This window comes from Sminthopsis crassicaudata, chromosome 4 (assembly GCF_048593235.1).
Source record: "Sminthopsis crassicaudata isolate SCR6 chromosome 4, ASM4859323v1, whole genome shotgun sequence".
NCBI lineage: Eukaryota > Metazoa > Chordata > Mammalia > Dasyuromorphia > Dasyuridae > Sminthopsis > Sminthopsis crassicaudata.
The window spans coordinates 372,754,995-372,775,239 of NC_133620.1; the positions used below are offsets into that span (position 1 = coordinate 372,754,995).

At 44.5% G+C, this 20,245-nt stretch overlaps 1 protein-coding gene across 1 annotated transcript; it reads right to left on the bottom strand.

Annotated features, from left to right (window-relative positions):
• Positions 1–1,518: 1,518 nt before the first annotated feature.
• Positions 1,519–13,479, bottom strand: UBE2Q1 (ubiquitin conjugating enzyme E2 Q1). The gene is given in 14 exon segments (XM_074262158.1): positions 1,519–3,574; positions 3,962–4,028; positions 6,330–6,425; positions 6,719–6,767; positions 6,855–6,913; positions 7,109–7,199; positions 7,432–7,492; positions 7,741–7,825; positions 8,045–8,185; positions 9,643–9,693; positions 10,151–10,255; positions 10,620–10,724; positions 13,040–13,273; positions 13,276–13,479. Coding segments are annotated over 14 exon segments (1,302 nt in total). The 5' UTR covers positions 13,402–13,479; the 3' UTR covers positions 1,519–3,542.
• Between the last annotated feature and the right edge of the window lie 6,766 nt (positions 13,480–20,245).

Sequence of the window (20,245 nt, forward strand, 5' to 3'; positions counted from 1 at the left end):
CAGGATCACCATTTGTATCCACTGTATCCCATTGTTTCTCATGAGACAGTAATATTCCATTGTAGTCATGTACTACAAGTGGTTTTAGCTGTTCCTTGATCTTTGCTTCTCCAAAGTGTTGGTAAAAGATGGGGAAGTCATGTTAGCAAAAATGAATATCTTACTGTCGAACATCTTAAATGAGGTGGCACTAAAAGAACTGCCACTGACTACTGTGGAGTGTGTACATAACAGTGAGATCTCTAGGCTTTATTTTTCTATTTTCCTTTCTTGATTCCCAGAGTGGTTGTACCAATTCATGGTCCCACCAAGAGTGCATTAATAAACCTGTCTTTTTCACAGCCCCTCAAACATTTGACTTCTCATCTTTCAATCAATCATTTAAGTATCCTCTATGTACTAGGCACTATGTGGAACTGAGTATATGAAAAAAGGTGAAGCAGACCTTGCCCACAAGGAGCTTATATTTTGGTCAGAGAAGGACATATATGAATTTAAGTATATGCAGAATTATAGAATAAATACAAAGAATTATAGAATAGAATTATAGAATAAATACATAGTCGTCAGGGAATTACAAAAGTCATTGTGCAGAAGTTTTGATCTTTAAGATTTACACTTTTGCTGATTTGGGGCATATAATAGTTATTGATATTTGCAATTTTTTGAAAACATTGACATCCTTTAGTAAGTTATTGCAAAAAGGCTTTTGATATTACATACTAGTATCGTTCCCTCTGTCTTGACCATTAGCTCCTTATCAGATGTGAATTCTAACAGGGAGTGGGAAAAAGGGATAGTTGCTTTGATCTGAATCACAAAGATGACTAGTGGAACCATAGTGGAAGGGAGCTTTTTTTTTTTTTTTTTTTTTTTTGCTGAGGCAGTTGGGGTTAAGTGACTTGCCCAGGGTCACACAACTAGGAAGTGTTAAGTGTCTGAGGACAGATTTGAACTTAGAGCACCAGCCCTGAAGTCAGGAGGACCTATCTACTGCACCAATTATTTGCCCTGGGGGCTGACCTTTCTAGAAGCAATAGTAATGATTTGAGTATGGTTATCTGAGAATGAAGTGGCACGCCAGGAAAGAATGGATCTGCAGAAAGCAGCAATGCAGATGGCAAGATAGCTAGTGTTATTGAAAGGTATGATAAAGGGAGGACTGTTGAGGCTGAATGAAAGTTAAGATAAAGAGGGTCTGGGGGCAGCTAGGTGGCGCAGTGGATAGAGCACCAGACTTGAATTCAGGAGGACCTGAGTTCAAATGTGATCTCAGACACTTAACACTTCCTAGCTGTGTGACCCTGGGCAAGTCACTTAATCCCAGCCTCAGGAAAAAAGAAAAAAAAAGATAAAGAGGGTCTGTTCCGGTTGGATTGGACAGCTCAGGTGCCCCTTTTGTTACTGTACAACTTGAAGGTGATAGTTACCTGCCCCCAATCATTTTTTGTTTCCCTGGTGCAAAGTTTATATATGAACTTACCTTTTTAATATTTAAATAATTTTATTAGAGCCAAACTATTTAAATAACTTTTATTTCCATTTCATCCTTTGGTAGATGAGAAAAATACATTACAAAAAACATTATGCAGAGAACAGCGCATGGAGTACACTCTACTAAAACACAACCTATACTCCAGCCAGGGCTGGTAACAGACATTAGGAGAGGAAGCAACAGAGGCCTTGAAAGCCAAATTTCTCCTCCTCAGAATGAGATTTCCCCTATGTCCCCTGTTCCACAAAACTCATCTTATTCTGGAATACCCAACAAGGTGAAAGTGGGGTTAGAGCAGCATTGTGTGGCTGGTGAACCCTTTCTATTCACCTGGAGTAGAAACTTTCTTTCCTATAATGGAATGGAAAGAAAGAAGGAAAAAACAAACAAACAAACAAACAAACAAACACCCCAAATGTAGTTAACAGTCTGGACACTTTCCCTCCCCCAACTACTTTTCTCCAAGGCCTACATAGGAATGAATGACCCCTTTCTTCTGCCACCAGATGACTCCCATCCTGGTTGCCTGAGGCCAGGAGCCTCCCTCAGGTCTCCCCAGCCTGGTTCAGTAGTAACCCTCTCCCAGACACAGGCTTTCCCAGGAGTGGCTACCCTGGCCCCTAAGCTGCCTTGCTGACAAGATGCCAGCAGGAGGCTGATAGCACCTGCCCCTGGATGCCCAGAAATCTGAAGCCACTGTCAGCACATGGAGTGTTTGTTTAGTCCGGCCAGATTCTGTTAGGAATTACTTCTGACACTAGGACCCTGGTTCTCAAATCCTGTGAGGACCCTGGATCCCAGTCCTTTTGAGTCAGCTCCATTTCTGGATAATTCTATGAGATATTCTGCTGAGAAACCAACCAAAACCAACCAAACTATTCCTTCCATAGTGTTCCTTCAAAAACCAAAGCCAGGTCTTTTTTTTTTTCAACTGATCTAATGGTAGGCAGAAGTTAACAGGAAGGTGGGACCAGAGAGGTTCTTAAAAGTCACTATCCATATGCTCAGATGTGGGAAACATTTTTAGGACACTAATAGAGAGGGAAGGGAGATCAATAACTACAAAATGGCTATAGTAGAGCCCACGAGACCAGAAGAGACAAATACACACTTGGCTGACGATGGCCTCTACCTTGCTTTAGTACTTTTCTATTTGCCCCTTCACACAACTCTATGAAGCAGCCTCCATGCTTTTTTCCAGGAATTAGAAAATATTCTAACTAAAGGGAAAAAAAGAAAATCTCAATAGCATTGAAGGTGCCATTGAGTGTAGGTTCAGTAGGTCAAAAGTGGTTAGGTGGCTCCTCCTTCCAAGGGGGAGGAGGGGAAGGAAAAAAATTGATAGAAATAAGTTTGTTCTAGAAGCCTTTTGGAGACATTTATGGCTGAAGAATGGACCTGGGATGAGCTTCAACTTTCCCTCCCCTCCTTGCCAGGGGCATGTGGCCTCCACCTTCTACATCAAAACTCAAGGTGGACACCATGTGTCCCACATCCCACCCCACACCGCATAGTTCAGGGGATGGCATGTGGGAATAAAAATAACAATGAAAGAGTCAAGACCAGCATCTTCAAATTAACAAACTGTAATTGTTTTCCCAAAGATACATTTTTTTTTTCCATACACATCCATCATACACTGTAACCAAAAAAAGCAGTGTACATGAAATAAGAGAAAATAAATTAAAAATCCATAGCATAGGTAAGGAGGCTGCTCTAGTCTGGAGCACAGCTGAGTTTCCAGCAATATAAGAAGGCTCAAAAGTTTCTTTTATAAGAATGCCTGCTAGCAAGGGTTCCAGCAAGGTGGTTGGTTGGTTTGTAAGTCAGTCTTGAATATCTGAAACAGTTCTGTGTTTTGTTTTGTTTGTTTTTTTTTCCTTAGCGTTTAGAATAGCCATCATTGTCCTGCAATAGGCAGAGCTATCACGTCCAGGAAAAGAGTGAGTGAGGGAGGGAACCACAGAGGCAGCGTAAGATCCAAATACAGCATTCAAAGGTAATTGGTCCAGTGGTGCCTGGGAGGGAGGAGGGAGAAACTCCGGGGTTAGCCGTCTTCTTTGGGGGGTGTGTACCAGCCTGTAAACAAAGCATACTGTCAGCAGTAGTATCCCCGAAGATTAGCCCTACATCTTCAATCTTGGGACTCCTCCTATGGGAAGCTTTGATCCCCCGAAGGAGGTCCCAATGGTGAAGAGAAGGGAGATCACAGAATGCAAAGCTGGACTATTTCTTCCCTGAAGACCATAAAAAGAGGAAACTCCTTCTCTGAGATGATTGAAGGAGACTAGATGTGTTCCTTCAGCTTGTGACAAGGAATGAGAACGTGTGGGAGATTGGGGGGGAAGTTATAAAGACAGGCTGCTTCCTGCCCCTCCTCTTCTGAAGGCAGAAGGCGTTCCAGGGACTGGGGAAGACCATTCCCAAAGTTGTCACCCCTTCTCCCCCTGACCCTTCTGGTCTTACCATTTTTTTCATGGATCTGCACCAGGGACTTGTAGGACTGCTGTGCTCTTGTCAGACTGTATTGAGACTGGAGAACATTGAAAAGGTGAGGACTCAGTCAATGAGAAGAGGACCAATTTATTGCTCTGCTCCCTGCCCCCCATTCTGTGTTTTACTAAGCTCACACTATGCAGACAAGTCCTTCCCCTCAAAGGCCCTTCAGTATTCTAGGAGGCAACTATGATCACTTACACAAATCCGAGGAAGGGAAGAACGCTTAACCACCAAGGCAAAGAAGGAAATCAGGGGAGGCTCTACATGAGAGATGATCCCCAAGTTAATCCAAAAGATAAATGAAGAGTCCAAACTTCAGAGGTCATAGCTCCATAGGAGTCAGAGTTGGGAGAGAAATTATGTAAAAGAAAGCAAACGGGTAGATTGGACTGGAATTATGGAGGAGCTTAAGGATCAAAAGGAGCTTGTATTTCATCCTGGAGGCAACAGGCAATTCCAACATTCCTGAACAAGGAATGACATTCATGTGTGCCCTTGGAAAGACTATTTTCACAGTTGTATGAAACAGAATGGATAGACTGGAATTGGGCAGACTAATCAAGAGATTACAATAGCTAAGGCAAGAAATGGCAGTGGTCTGAACTACAGTACTGGCTGAAAAAAGTTGCAAAAGAAAATGGAGGCAGAATGGACCAAATGAGGCACTTTTAAGAACTTAGGAGGACTGCCTTGCCCCACAAATCTTTTACAAAGCTGGATGGTGGTTTACTGTGTGAAAGTTTAGAGAAGGTACATGTTTGGAATGAGGAGGGAAGAAAGAGAGAGCTTTCAGTTTTAGGCATGTTGAGTTTGAGGTGCCAATAGGCTCTCCAGGTGGAAATGTTCAGCAGGAAATGAGAGTGAAGAGCTAGCATTCGGGGGAGAGATCCAGGCTGACAGCATAATTGCTGGAGTTAGCTGTACAGAGTTAAGGAGAGCCTAGAGGTACAGTCATACTTAGGGGCCAAGGCTCCGGTGGAAAAGAGGAACAGAGTTGGTTCAGCTTCTCCTTCATGACCTTGGGCAAGCCAATCTTTAGGCCTCAGTTGGTCATCTGGAAAGTGATCATGGCTATCAGATTAGATGACCTCCAACATCCTTTCTGGTTCTAAACCAGATAATGGCTATGTTAACGGTTCAAACTGCATAGGTAAAAAGGATGAAGACTTAAGGAATACTATCTGCCATTATATGACATTCCAAGGTTTGCAAAGTACTTAAAATACATTCTTTCATCTTATTTTGAGAAAGGCCACTGACTAAAGAGATGATTATTAACTTTCAAAAGAATAGTTTGTAGTCTAGTGAGGTTGGAAGACAGATTGCATGGGGTAGAAAAGTGAGTGGGTGGAAAGGAATTAGAAGCCAAGAGAGCAGGAACCTTTTTTGAGGAATTTGGCAGTGAAAGGCAAAAGATAAGGGTTTGTGGGAATGGAAGGGTTGAGAAAATGAGATTGAAGCATGCTTATTTATAGTGGGGAAGAAACCAATTGAGGGGGAGAAAATGAAAATGAAGAGAAGAGATGATCAATGGGGCAAGCTCCTGGAAGAGACAAGAAGCAATAGGATCAAGAGTTTAAATAGAAGGATTATTCCCAGCCGAAATAATAATAATTTTTTTTTAAACCTTTTCAACTGAGACTAACACCAAGAAAGGGGAGGATAAGTGAAGATCTTGAGGCAATGGGAAGATGGGGGACATGAAAGATCACCTTGACTTTCTCAATGAAGTAGGAACATGTCATCTGCCAAGAAATAGGGAGTTAGTTGGAGATAGCACCAGTGGCTTAAGGAAGTAAAATTTAAAATTACCACTGATAGAATGTAAAAATTATTTTGAGCAGAGTAAAAAGATTTCTGTGCAGGAGTGAGAGCCCTGCTGAGATGGGCAATTGGAGCAAACTCAGGATGCATGGTAATATGACTTGTTGCAGCAGCTCAGACGAGAAGAGCTCAGAAGTACAAGTGGAGAAATGGTTTGCCAATCTGGCTCCTAGCTTCTTGTCCCAGCCAATAACTCAAAGCATAAAGCAAACAACTCATTGATTCACATTTACACTTGCTGTGTGCTGGGCGCTTACGTAGATGGCCCTGTGGGTGGTTTGCAAGACCCTATCTCTCGTTCTACACTCTTTAAGCAGTATTGAATCTTTTTTTCATTCTCAATTCTTAAAGCCACAACTTTGGCTCCCTGATGTCCACTGTGAACACCTCAGAGCTCCCCTTTTCCTCCTACTAGTACTACAGACAGTGAAGGCTCCTCTCTTTTCTAGGCTGTCTGCTGGCTGGCCCCACCCTGTCTCTGCTTGCCTCCCCACCACCACACGACCCTTACTTTGTTGGCTCCAAACTGTACTCGTGCTTTCCCTTTCACCAGGGTGGCACTGATCTGCATGATCACGGACTCTATGGAGTAGGCACTGCTCCAGCCCTGTGAAAAGAGGAGGGGAAAAGGACAGGAAGAACAGGTAAAGACATGGCTCCCCCCAATCTTGGGGCAGGAAGACATGACCAGCAAATTCCCCATGTAAGTGAGAACTGTGCCAGTGGTTCTAGAATGCTCCCATACTTTACCCACAACATGGGCATCCCCACTCACCCAGGAGGGTAGGCCCTAAGTGCTCTCCTTCCCAAGTAGGACAGTGATGCCATAAAACCTTAACCCAGGGATGTATCTGGGAAAACCCCCAGCCCAGCCCAACCAAGATGAGGCAACCAGCTCACCTGTTTGGTGAGAAGTTCCATGCAGATGGCACCTCCACCCAGAACATACCTAGAAAAGAAACACTGGTCAGCTGTGCATGGCCCTGGCTCTATCCCCCCTCTCTACAAGCCACTGCTTACTGTTCCATCTACTCACCCTCCTGAGAGGACTGGAGAGACAACCCTGACAAATGGCGGGTCAAAGGGAAAGTTGTCCTAAGGGGGGAAGAGAAACCAAAGTCAGAATGGTATGAGTGGTCAATCTATCGATTAATAGGCATCCATTAAGTGGCTACTGTGTGCCTTGGACACTGTGGCACCCTTGCCTTCCCTCCCTGTCAAAGGAGAATGAAAAGCAGATAAGCAGAGGTAGGCCAGAAAAATGGGAAGGTAAATGGAGAGCAGCCTTACTTTAAAAGAAAAGTTGAGGAGAATGAAGTCAGCTCCTTCTTTCTCTTTGAGGATCTGGAGATCGTTGTGCAAAGCGCTGTCCTGGTCAACCCTACAAAGCAAGGGGACTGGGTCTTTCACAGTCCTCAGGAGCTTCACAGAAAGCCTCACCACCACACTTCCCCCCAGGGTCCAAGCTAGCCAGCAAACAAAAGTCACTTCCATGCCAACTCCCCCTCAGCTTTTGGGACCCTGCTAGTGAAAAATAATAAGGCTGCTCTGGAGGCTTTTACTAATTGCCACCCACCTTCCGTCCTCTACTCAATCCCAAGCTTTCCACTTACTTGAGGAGTTTGACGTTCCAATCGTACAGGCTATCATTTACTAGTTCGACTGCATAGTTTCCTGGGGGTTGAGAATAGGGGAAAGGAAGAAGAAATGAGCATTTCTAGGATTACAGGCTAAAAGACCAAAGGAAAGTGCTAAGTTTTTAGCACTGGACTAACATCCCCTCTCACTTTGAGATGCTCTACCTTCTGGCCCTAGATTCCCAATGAATAGCTTCAAGACTCCCTCCCACCTCCCCTTAGTTCTACCCCTTTTTCCTGAACAACTAATGTGCCCAAGTGCCCCCTCCCCAAAGCTGGACTTACCGCCTTTGAAACTTTGTGATCGGTAAATATCCCTGAGCTCCTTCATCAGCCGGTCAGTGGCCTGCACCGAGCCAGACACTGCGCCCTGCAGGGGAGGGGACAATAGGAACCTCCCACCATTACAGGGTCCAGGGAGGCATCTTGGACTTTAGAGGTCCTTGCCTAATTCTTTTCTCCTACATTTCAAGAATCAATATCCCATTCTAACATTCTAAAGGTAGCAGAGCCATGATGACAATACCAGTGGGAGAGACCCACCTTGATCCAGGACCCTTGCCCACCCTCCCCTCCAGGGGACACGTACATTTAAGTAATCTTGCCTCTGGTTCTTTTTAATTTTCTCTAATATGGCCAAGTTCTCCTTCCCAATGCCATCATCCTCAGACTTCTTCCCTTCAACTGGCTCTTCTTCTTTCATTTCATAGTGATCTAGATCCTCTGTATCCTTGAAGAACAAAACAAAACTTTTTGTGTTGGTGAAGGGAAAAGAATAATCAACCACCTCCCCCAGTCTTGTATATAATGAAGTTGTGAGGTAGGCCATCAATAGCCCATAGACAAAACTCCTATATTCAAGCCTCAAATCACCCCAACCCTTTAACATCCCAACCCTTTAACATCCCAAAGAGGATATATTTCATATTACGACTGTCTCTGAGCAACAAAGGATTTTAACTCCCTGCCATTACCCATCTATATGGTTTTGTCTTCCCCACAACTGATATTCAAGCTTCCATTTTACTTGGTAAATTCTTACCTGGCTGCTGGTGAGCTGAGGGGGAAAAAGGAGAAGTCTTCAGATCTCCACATTCTCCCCACTCCACTCACCAGATTTCATAAAAACACCATCATTTGGCTTGGTCTCAATCTATGCTTTCATAAGTCAGTCTTAGCACCCAGAAGATCAGCAAGACTTGGGTTCAAGGCTCACTCTGAATACATACTGGCCACATGATCACAGACAATCATTTTATCTTAGTGCTCCAGACAACTTAGTGTAAAGAGCAGAAATAACACTTGGGTTGCTCATCTGAATCATAAGTCTGGGCCAAAGCACAATGACAATGACTGATTATTTTTATTGGGAAGACAAAACCATATAGATGGGTAATGTCAGGGAGTTAAAATCCTTTGTTGCTCAGAGACAGTCATAGATGAAAGGGAAAGATCAGTCAGGGGAAGTTAAGGAACTTGGTCTCTGGATTTTGTTACAATTTTTTTCAGATTTACCAAATGCTCAATTGAACTGTGCTTTGTAAGATTCTCAAAGAGCTACCTGTGCACTATTTCATATAATCCTCACAGCCATCAGTCATGGTAATCCCATCACCCCAAGAGGCATTGGTAGTAGCCTTCCTATTCCTTGTTTATTCTTGTATTTTTAGCATTTAACACAGTGTCTTATATAGAACAGGCATAAAAAGGTTTGAGTTGAATCTTAAGTTATTAACCTAATACTAAAGAGATTCAAGGTGTTGTATCTGGAGAAAGGCAGTAAGCCTAGGACATGAACTCATCTCTAAGAAGCAATTAGTGGTTCTCTTTTCCCTTATATCCACTCTGACTTTCTCCATATTCATATATTGGCTAATATTCCAGCCAAGGATTACTTGCCATGATTAATCCCATCCAAGTCCAATCACACCAATACGCATGTACTCAGCTGAAAATGAGATTTACACTGGCTGCTATGCTGTTTTTTTGAAAGTACTGTTACTTCACATCCATGTGTCTCAATCCTTCAAATTCCTCAATGAATAAACTTATATTTTTTCTTTTGGTGTCCTCTGCAGGACTTTATAAGTAAGGAGTATCCCAAGCTGATGACCTTTAACTTAGCAAAATTACTGTTACTACTACCCTTTGTAGCCCAGTTCTAAGAGGAGCAAATCTGTCACCTACCTCAGGCATCTCTTCATCTTCGTCTTCAGAAGAAACATCTTCTTGTGTGCACTATAATACATAAAGGTCAGAGTCAATGTTTCAAGAGTAAGATGACCAGGTTCCCTAAATACATGCTGTCCTCCAGCTACTTGGGACTTAGGGCTAGGAGACTAAGATTACCATTTACTAGATATTTACTCAGTCTACAGAGTAGGAAAACAATTTACCAGTCTGCTCATTACTCTTGACGATTTCTTTCCCATTCATGAAGTAAAGAACTACAATTCAGTTTTCCAAAGAGTATTATCTATTTATTTCAGCCTTTCCAGACTGATTCTCCTGTCTTCAGGACCTGTGCTCCTGAAGAAGTCTAGATCTCTAACCTGCTCTAAGCCTAAGAAACCCTCTGGATTCCCTTCTAACACCTCTATCTACCTTAAAAAGAGTTGTGGCTGAGACAAGGGATGGTGAAAGATGGGAATAATAGAGATTTGCTAGAGAGAAAAAAGCCCCCTCAGTTACTCACCTGCTCTGCTGGCAGGGGCTGGTCCAGCATCTCAACATCTGGATGCTGAGGGAGGTTGTACAGTTTGCACAAATCAGAGATGATCCTCTTCAGATGCTGCAACAGCTGGGGATAGTAGACCACAGTGACATAAGATACTCTTGCCTCTCCCCAATCTGGCCAGGTGCAGTGGGAGAAACCAAGGGCTCAGACCCAAGATGAAGGTTGAGTAGTATCCATTTCTCCAAGGGACATGGACCCTGGGTCATATTGGAAACCTGGCCATGGGAGTGATTCTGTTAGAAAGCCCCATAATGGGGCTGATGATGTACTCTCCCTCTATCTAGGGGAAGGTGGCTTCCCTACTGAAACTTCTTCAGGCCAATTATTTTACAGTGTCATCTCAATTTAGGACAATTCCCACCCTTCATCTTTCTTGACTGTAGGTTGTCTTTTTTTGGCTCAGGCCCCAAGTCCCTGCCCTCCTCACCAGAGTATTCCCTTTCTTTATGTCCACAAGCCTTTCCAGAACGGCAGCCAAGTTAGGGTCATCAGACTCCACAGACCAGATTGGGGGCACTGCAGGATAAGATTCCTAAAGGGAGAGGACAGGGAGGTCAAAAACGGAAACTTCAGTGTTTGCCTGCCCACCCATTCCCAGGTGCCAGTCTGCCCTGCCCCCTTCTCTCTCTCTCACAAATGCCTGGCTCAGCAGACTAGTGCCCAAATAGGACAGTTTGGGAGGGTCCTTCTCTGAATGGAAGCTTGAGGCCAGATCCTCTTTCCTCTACCCCTGGGTCATCACAAATTTTGAAAAATTTTGGAAAAAGAATCACAACTACTTCCAGTAGGACCCCAGAAACTGTTCTATTCCCTATTCCCTAGGCTAAGGGACCCCGCCCCCATGTTTATAGGATAAGACTTCAGTCCCCTTTCCTCTCCAAACCATGGAACCTAAAGTTCCAGAGGGCCCATGAATGTAATCAGAGCAGAATAGCACAGCTCACTCTAGTTTTAGGAGGGGGAAGACTTGCTACAAATGCCATTTTTTATCTAAAGCCAAATTATTCTTCCCAACATTCAGCCAAATGCTTGATAAAGTGGTAGTTCACGGTCTTTCCAAAACTGAACAGAGAAGAAACTGTCCCTCAGTGATCAGTTTTGCCCATCTTTTCTTTGGTAACCCTGTTAACCTGCCACCCTCAAAGTCTAGCTGTGGGATGGAGGCAAGAGGGCATAGGGCTCGACACAACTGATTTAGAAAAGAACCTACGCTACTGACATTCCCAGCATTCCTAAACCACAACAGTGGATGCAGACAGTCCCAATTCTCCCTACTTCCCAGAGAAGGGTTGTTTGAGAATCCAGACCCCTTTCTCCCTTATCCCAGTAATGGGGAGGGCTGTCTGGGGCTCTCTGGAGGCAACCTGCTGCCTCTGATACAGGCAAGACAGACGGCATATAACTGAACAGAGAAATGATGCATGAGGAGGGCATTTCTATATCTAAGAAATGTGGGGTCAACTAGGCAACAGAATACCAAGCAAACATGCACTTTGGTAGGATTCCTATCTCTTACCTAGCTCAAATGCCTCAATTTTGGAGGTGAAAACTGTCAGAGATGCTAGGATCACATGACTAAACCACTTGTTTCTCCCTACTCCAGTTTTCTGTGAGGAGGGGGTGTATGTGAAGGTTAAGTCAGAAGATGGGAGAAGAGACAAAATTTTGATGAGTATCCTTTTATCCAAACAGAAACTTTCCTCCCAGAACTTTGGCCTAGTAGGTAAAATGCGTTTTGGGAGCTGGCTGGGGACAATGTCCAAGCTGGAGTTAGATCTCATTCTCTCAATGCTCCAGGACAAAATTATCCAAGCTAGGCTGTTCCCACCAGCACCCAGCACCCTGCCTGAATTAGGAAAGATTTCACCTCCCTGGACTCTGAGGGGGCAAAACATTAAATAAAAAAGGCAAGGTAATCTCAAACATGTGAAGGTAGAGTGACCATGTGGAATGGGAAATTACCAAAGCTATTAGTGACCAGGGAAGGAGGGAGCAAACAGATGTCCTGGGGGTGGGGCAAGAAGTTGGCCGCTGGGAGAAAAGAGTAAGTTCAATGTTTGGGGCAGTAGCCAACTAAGAGATTTCTATAATCAGGCAGAATGACTGGGAGGGATGTAACAAATGTTATGGTGGATAACACAGGACGACCAGGGCGGAATCAAGGCGTTCATTATCAAAAAGGGTAGGAAATGCAACTGTACCCTGATCTCCTTGGCAAGAGAAAGGAGCTTCCTATCTCCCACTACTCTAACAGGAGCAGGAAGAGAGTAAGTAGAGGTTGTAGCAGGAGATGATTGTGGGGTGGGGGAGGGAAGGCTCAGGGATCTGAGAGTCTCTGAAAGCTCAGCTTTGAAGAAGTCAGGAGGCGCCACTGGACGAGGGCTCTGCCCAACTTTAAAGTGCTACAGAAACGTCAGTTATTGTTACCATCATCATCATCACTGACTCCCCACAGCCTAGATCCCCGAAGGAGTTGCTGAGAAGGGGAGAGGGGAGTGTCTGGGAAGTGTGCAATTAGTGCCTCGGCTATTTGGGGTACTCCGAGGAAAGGCTAGTTCCAGAAAGGGGAGGGGGGAGGGGGTCTTGCAGTGTTTCTCGAGGGGTCTGGGTTCTTAGGAGCGGCCCCAGCTGGTGGAGGGGACGGCGGGGTCGGACTCTGGGGAGGGCTACGGACAACCACGCCGGATTCCCGGGTAGCAAACTGAGTGGGCAGTGACAAGGGGCAGGGAGACCCCACGTGGGGGCGCCCCAGCGGTGGGGGCGGTTCTGGGGCCTGCCGGGGGCCCAGAGGACGAGGACCCGGGGAGGGGGCTTGGGGGGGCGGGCCCGCCCCGCGGGGGTCCTCACCGTGATGTTGCAGTGGATGCGGACGGGCTCTCCGGGCGCGGGGCCCCGCGGGGGGAGGTGCGGCCCGGGCGCCGCCCCCGCCGTCCCGGCCCCGGCCCCGGCCAGCAGGAACTCGCAGCTCAGCTCGTCCAGGCAGGCGCTGGCAATGCGGAAGCGCTCGTGGCCGCGGTGGAAGATGGACTCGAGCAGCTTCAGCTCCCGCCTCAGGCAGGGCCCCGGGCCCGGGCCCCCCCCCCGGGCCGCCCCCGGCCCCCCGGCGCCGCCCCCTGCCCCTGCCCCAGCGCCAGCCCCTGCCCCAGCGCCCCCAGCTGCTGCCCCGGCCCCGGCTGCTGCTGCTGCCCCTGCGGCTGCGGCTGCTGCATCCTCCGCTCCGCTCCGGGGCCGGCGGGCCGGGCGCCTCCGGCCTCCGCTCCGGGCTCCGGGCTCCGCCGCCGCCGCCGCCGCCGCCGCCGCCGCGGTCCGCACTTCCTGATCCCCCCTTCGCCAAGATGGCGCCGCCGCCACCTCCGGGACAGGCCCCCCCCACCCCCCCCCTCTCCCGCCGCCGGAAGCCGCGCGCCCCGCCTCCTCGGCTCCGCCTCCCCCGCCCCCCCGCTCGTCTTACCCCTATCACGTGACCAGGCACGTCCACCCGACCCCTCTCACGTGACGTGGCAGCGGCTGCCTCCTCCACCTCCTTTTCGTTCTGGATCTCCTGTCCTGCCACCCCACCCCCTGCATGTGACCAGATGGGGCTTTTTTTCCGGGCCACGCACTTCGTCCATTGCGCGAGCTCCCCTGCCACGTGACCGGGCCGCCGCGTGCTCTCTGTGGGTGGCGTGCGGGAGCCTCAGTTGCTCTCCTCCCCTTCCCCCACCCTCAGCCTTGTCCTTCCCCCTGCCCCGCACCCTCTCTGTATCCCGGCTGGGCGCTGTCTGAGTCAGTTTCGGCGGCCTGCGCGTCTTTACTTTCCTTGTCCCTCTCTTTTCTTCATTCCTCCCCCTGCCTCCTGCTGGTAACCATTCGGATCTCCACCTCTTTCTATCGGAAGTACTCTCCTCCCCCACCTTGCTCCAGGACGCCTCCTCTCTTCCCCTCGACCCCCCTCCCCCATTCTCAGTTTTAGGCCCTATTGAATTTATTTTTGGAAAGAGGGGTAAGGAAAGAAAGGGCAGGCCCTTTTACTCTTTGTGCTTTTCTCATGGCTCCCGAAGGCCACGAGATGCTGACCTCCCAATCCTGCGTGTGCAACAAGGTGGAAAATCAGACCCAAGAACCACCCACCCTCAGCACCTCCTCCGACCTGAGGTCAGGAGGCAAACGCCATCTGGCTCTTCCGAGGCAAACTGGTCTTTTCTCTGGGGGGGTCTTTGGGGGGGGGTTGCGACTAAGTGGCGGCGTCGCCAGACTTTCACTAGGTGTCGCTATTGCAAAGACAAAGCTTGTTTTCGGCTCGCGGCGAAACGACAGCCGGGGGCCCGGAGCGTCGGGGGAAAGATCGCTCTGGTGGGTGCCGTAAGCTTAACAATTGTCTTGGGGCTTCTCCTGGGGGCCCAGACTGGCCCTGGCACGTGGCACAGTACCAAGCACGTAGTAATCATTGCTCATCCTCCCCCCAGTTGTTCCTGACGGCACTGCCTGTTAAATTAAACTCAGCCAGCGCTGATTAGGAACCTACTATGCCTCCTGCCAGGCAGAGTCCGCGAAGCTCCTGACACTAAGACACAAATGAAAAAAAAAGTCTGCCCGCCAGGAACTTAAATTTCACCGTAGTGAAACTACCCATGCTCATGTCAAAACAATGCAAAGCACGAAGAAATAGGGGGATAGTGCCAACTTAGTCAGACCTCTTTTGTGTGCTGGGGACAGTGATTGGGAACGGGGGTGGGGTGAGAGAAGCGAAACACTTGTTAACCGAAGGAAAAAACTAAAGAAAAGATGGAATCGGACTGCGTGTGAGGGCGACGTTCTGTGAGACTAAACAAGTCGCTTTCTCATCTATAAAAATGGGCTGACCACTAGTTCAGGGGACTTAAACGTTAACTAGCTGCGGTGTCAGGGCTCTCTCCACAAAGATGAAATGTGCCAGTCCCCGAGAAACTAACAATTCACTAAAGAGATGAGATGGGAAAAAGCTGGAAGAGAATAAATACAAGAAGCAAAAAGCTAAACAGTTCGCATTTTGACTCAAATCAAGCTCGCAAATAAGATTATATTTATATGCTTAAACGTTTGCAAGCCTTTTTGCGGGCTGTCTAATCTGCACAACAATCCTGTAAATTAGGTACTGTTATAACCCCAAACTTACAGGAGAGAAAAATTAAACTTAGAGACTTGTCTAGAGTCATGTAATTATTTTTAGTTGGCAGAGCCAGGCTTTAGGCTTGGGGCTCTCGAAATTAGGTACATCGTTCTATTTTTTTAATAGTATTTTTATTTTGTTTCTAATTACATGTAAAGATAGTTTTCAACATTCATTTTGAGTTCCAAATGTTTCTCCCTCCTTTCCTTCCCTCCCCACTCTCCAAGACAGCTAACAATCTGATATGGCTACGCATGTGCGATCATGTTAACCATATTTCCATATTAGTCATGTAGTGAAAGAAGAATCAGAACAAAAGGGGAAAACCATTAAAAAAAACCAAAACAAATTTTTAAAAAATCCTTTTCCCTCTTTTGTGATTCTCTTTGGGATCCTGACCCAGTAGTGATATTGTTGGATCAAAGGGTGTAGCATTCTGGCCATTTTGTTTACTTATTTTTATTAATAGTCTTTATTTACCAGATATATGCATGAGTAATTTTACAACATTGACATTTGCCAAACCTTTTGTTCTAATCCCCTCCCCCAAGATGGCAGGTTGACCAATACGTGTTCAATATGTTAAAGTATAAATACAATACATGTATACATGTCCAAACAGTTGCTTTGTTGTACAAAAAGAATCCATTCTGGTCACTTTAACTTAAGGAGACTGCAGTAAAATTCCACCTCCACTTTCCCTTTCAGCGCCCCCTCTTTTCCATCTCTGTGCCCAGAATGCTCATGCCTTTCAATCATTATCCACTTGCTCATCTAGTCTCTGGCTAGAAAGAGAGCAGTAAAGAATAAAGATTTGGGAGATGGGGTGGAGGCTTTTGTTGAAGAAAAATCTCACTTCCTCTCAGGATAGAGCTGAGATATGAGGTCTAGAAAGAAAAGACAAAAGAGCTGAGATAACTTTGTCCTGGAGGAGAGGAAGCTGAAAGATAACTGAATAACTGCCATTGGAGTGCTGGAGTCAGCATATTTGTTGCAAGTTACTTAGGACTAGGTATTCCTACAGTGACTTCCCAACTTAGGGATTCAGTTTAAGATAGACTCATTTTGATCATAAATAGATTAGAGGAACAGAGAATAGGCTACCTCTCAGACCTGTGGAGGAGGAAGGAATTTATGACCAGAGGAGAACTAGAGATCGTTATTGATCACAAAATAGAAGATTTTGATTACATCAAACTAAAAAGTTTCTGTACAAACAACACTAATGCAAACAAGATTAGAAGGGAAGTAACAAATTGGGAAAATATTTTTACAGTTAAAGGTTCCGATAAAGGCCTCATCTCCAAAATATACAGAGAATTGACTTTAATTTATAAGAAATCAAACCATTCTCCAATTGATAAATGGTCAAAGGATATGAACAGACAATTCTCAGATGATGAAATTGAAAGAGTGTTCCAAATCACTACTGATCAGAGAAATGCAAATTAAGACAACTCTGAGATACCACTACACACCTGTCAGATTGGCTAAGATGACAGGAACAAATAATGATGAATGTTGGAGGGACTGTGGGAAAACGGGGACTAATACATTGTTGGTGGAGTTGTGAAAGAATCCGGCCATTCTGGAGAGCAATTTGGAACTATGCCCAAAAAGTTTTCAAACTGTGCATACCCTTTGACCCAGCATTGCTGTTATTGGGCTTATATCCCAAAGAAATACTAAAGAGCGGAAAGGGACCTGTATGTGCCAAAATGTTTGTGGCAGCCCTTTTCGTAGTGGCTAGAAACTGGAAGTTGAATGGATGTCCATCAACTGGAGAATGGTTGGGTAAATTATGGTATATGAAGGTTATGGAATATTATTGCTCTGTAAGAAATGACCAGCAGGAGGAATACAGAGAGGCCTGGAGAGACTTACATCAACTGATGCTGAGTGAAATGAGCAGAACCAGGAGATCTCTGTACACTTCAGTGTTGTATGAAGAGGTATTCTGATGGAAGTGGAAATCTTCAACATAAAGAAGACCCAACTCACTTCTAGTTGATCAATGATGGACAGAAACAACTACACCCAGAAGGAACACTGTGAAGTGAATGTAAACTGTTAGCACTACTATCTATCTACCCAGGTTACTTATACCTTCGGAATCTAATACTTAATGTGCAACAAGAAAATGGGATTTACACACATATATTGTATCTAGGTTATACTGTAACACATGCAAAATGTATGGGATTGCCTGTCATCAAAGGGAGGGAGTTGAGGGAGGGAGGGGAAAATCTGGAAAAATGAATACAAGGGATAATGTTAAAAAAGTTACTCATGCATATATACTGTCAAAAAAAATGTGTAAATATAAAATTAATTTAAAAAACCTAAAAATAAAAAAAAAAAAAGATAGACTCATTTTTGACTCACCTATGTCAGGACTCTTGTGGCTTTTTCCTTCTTTTGACCAGCCACTTTGCCTTCCTCCCTTCCCCGAGCAGATTTCCCTCCCCCTCCTTTAGCCTGCTCGGAAATATAAATTTCTTCCACTACAATGTAAGCTCTAAGGGTAGGGAGATTGTTTTTTTGTTTTATTTGTATTCCCCATGCTTACCACACAGTAAATGTTCAATAAATGCTCTATCATCCATCTCCCATCTAACTACACACCTATGGATGATAGAACTTTGAACAACGAACTTAAAATAAAAAATAAAATATGTCTCAGCTCAAACAAATGAAAGTAGTATCTATGGATTTTTGGTAAAAATGATCTATTACATAAAGAATGTAATTGTTTTAGATTCTTATGACCCCAGGTCATAAGAGGATAAGTTTAAGGGAGTGGGTGTATTTAGGTTGGCAAGATGATGAAGGATTGGAATAGGGGAAATATAATTATTTTTATTAGTTGAGGAGCTATCATCTCAAAGAGAGGTTAGCCTTGTTCTAGCCAGATGACAGTACCCAAGTATTGAGTAATGAGTATACTCATTACTGATGTAGTACTCATTTCTGATGTAGATGAGGAAGATCTTCCTAGCAATTTAGAGCTGGTGCAGAAGTACAACGGACTACCCTAAGATATCATCAATTCTATATCACTGGAAGTTTTCATGTAGAGGCTGTATTACCATTTGTTAGGATAATATAAAAGGGATACCTGCTTAAATTTATAAATTGAATAAAATGACCTCTGGAATCCCTTAGTTCTGTGATTGCCCTCAGGAACTTCATCTTTTCTGCTGTCACAAACTGAGGTAAGTTATATGGAAATGTTCTGAAGAGTATATAGTACTAGGTAAATATCTATTCCCTCTTCATCTTGTTCCCATGGATTACTCCCCTATTCTTTTCTCCAGGCTGGACATTACAGATTTCTTCTTTGTCTTAAAGCTCTTAATTCTTCTGCCTTTTTCATGGCTAAGTTCTCAGATATACACACCTGTATATGCTTGTAAGCCTGTGCAAACATGTCTAGACATACACAAACTTTTATACATACTGGGACTCTGCCTTTGTGTTCTGGAACTCTTGTTGCTTTTTTCTCTCTCACTGTTTTCTTCTCCTTCCACAAATCCTACAGAACTTAGGTTCTTCCTACCACATCCAACTCCAGGGATATAGGGACATTTCGAAATGTTTTTCATAAAACCAAAGAAAATGACATTGGCCAAAGATCAATGGAGAGGCACATGGTAGGTATGAGCATTATAAATAAAGGAGTGTGGTCAGTGGAAAGGACCATGGATTTGGAGTTAATGGGATCAGTATATATCCCTTCTACTAAGAACTACCAATATGACATTTAACTAAGACACTTAATCTTATCTGTAAGAGGAGGGGATTGAAGTAAATTACTTATAAAGTTCCTTTAAGATTGCCCATGTTTGACCTATATTAGATTGGTTGTTGTTTTGGGGAGGGGGGAAGTATGGGAGAGAAGAAAAAAATTGTAATATAAAGTCTTACAAAAATGAATGTTGAAAACTATCTTTACATGTATCTGGGTAAATAAAATATTTTTGAGGAAAAAATAAAATTTCTTTTTGCTCTAAGTATGATTCTAAGCTAATTATCTACAGAAAATGGCATAAAGATTGTTATCAAAGCAATGCCTGAGTGAAAAGAATATAGTCACAAGGCAAGAGTAAGGAATAACTAATTGATAACTCTGTGTAATATAAATAGCCCTGTAATGGAAAAAAAATCAAAATGGATTCCTCAGCATAGTTGTGAACTTGTGAGAAATACAGATAAGAGCAGCACAGAATGGGCAAGTATAATTTGTGATTTATATTGTTGTAGAGGATAACTTTATTCTTGAGATCACAGATCCAGTTGAGTATTTTAAAATTGTATTGATCATGGAGAAAAAACCCACCTACGCCTCTAAGTGCTCAGCTTTCAGGTTTAGCCTTCTAACACTTCACCATACCTCATTTCAAGCACTCTCTGAAATCATAGCTTCTCTTTGTGGCCTTAAGAATACGTTCTGGGGCATGATCAAAACCTTTTCCCTTCCTGCCTCAAAACTTGATTCTTTTCTTACTCATCAGCTCTGTTTTTATGCCTGACATTTTTGTAGATCCTATCAGGAGTTGGGTGAGTGGATTAGGTCACAGCTTCTCTAATCTTCCTTTGGCTAATGAATGTCAAATTGAGTAATTCATCCTTTCTGTACAGAGAAAGGAGAGAGATGTTGCCTAGTCATTTCTTTCTCTAGTCTAGTCTTCATCTTGAGGAAGTCAGAGGTGGAGAGGAGAAAATGGTTGGTCATCCTGGCACAGAAAAACTAGGATTCAAATCTTAGCTCTTCCCTTACTAGTTTTTCTTAGTTAAATTTAGTTTCTTCAACCATAAAATGGGGATAAAAATGCTGCTCGTATACTGCATTGTGAGGTCCAATTGAGATAAGGTACTTTCTAAACTCTACAGCTATATAAATGTAAGAGGTGGCAGCAATGATA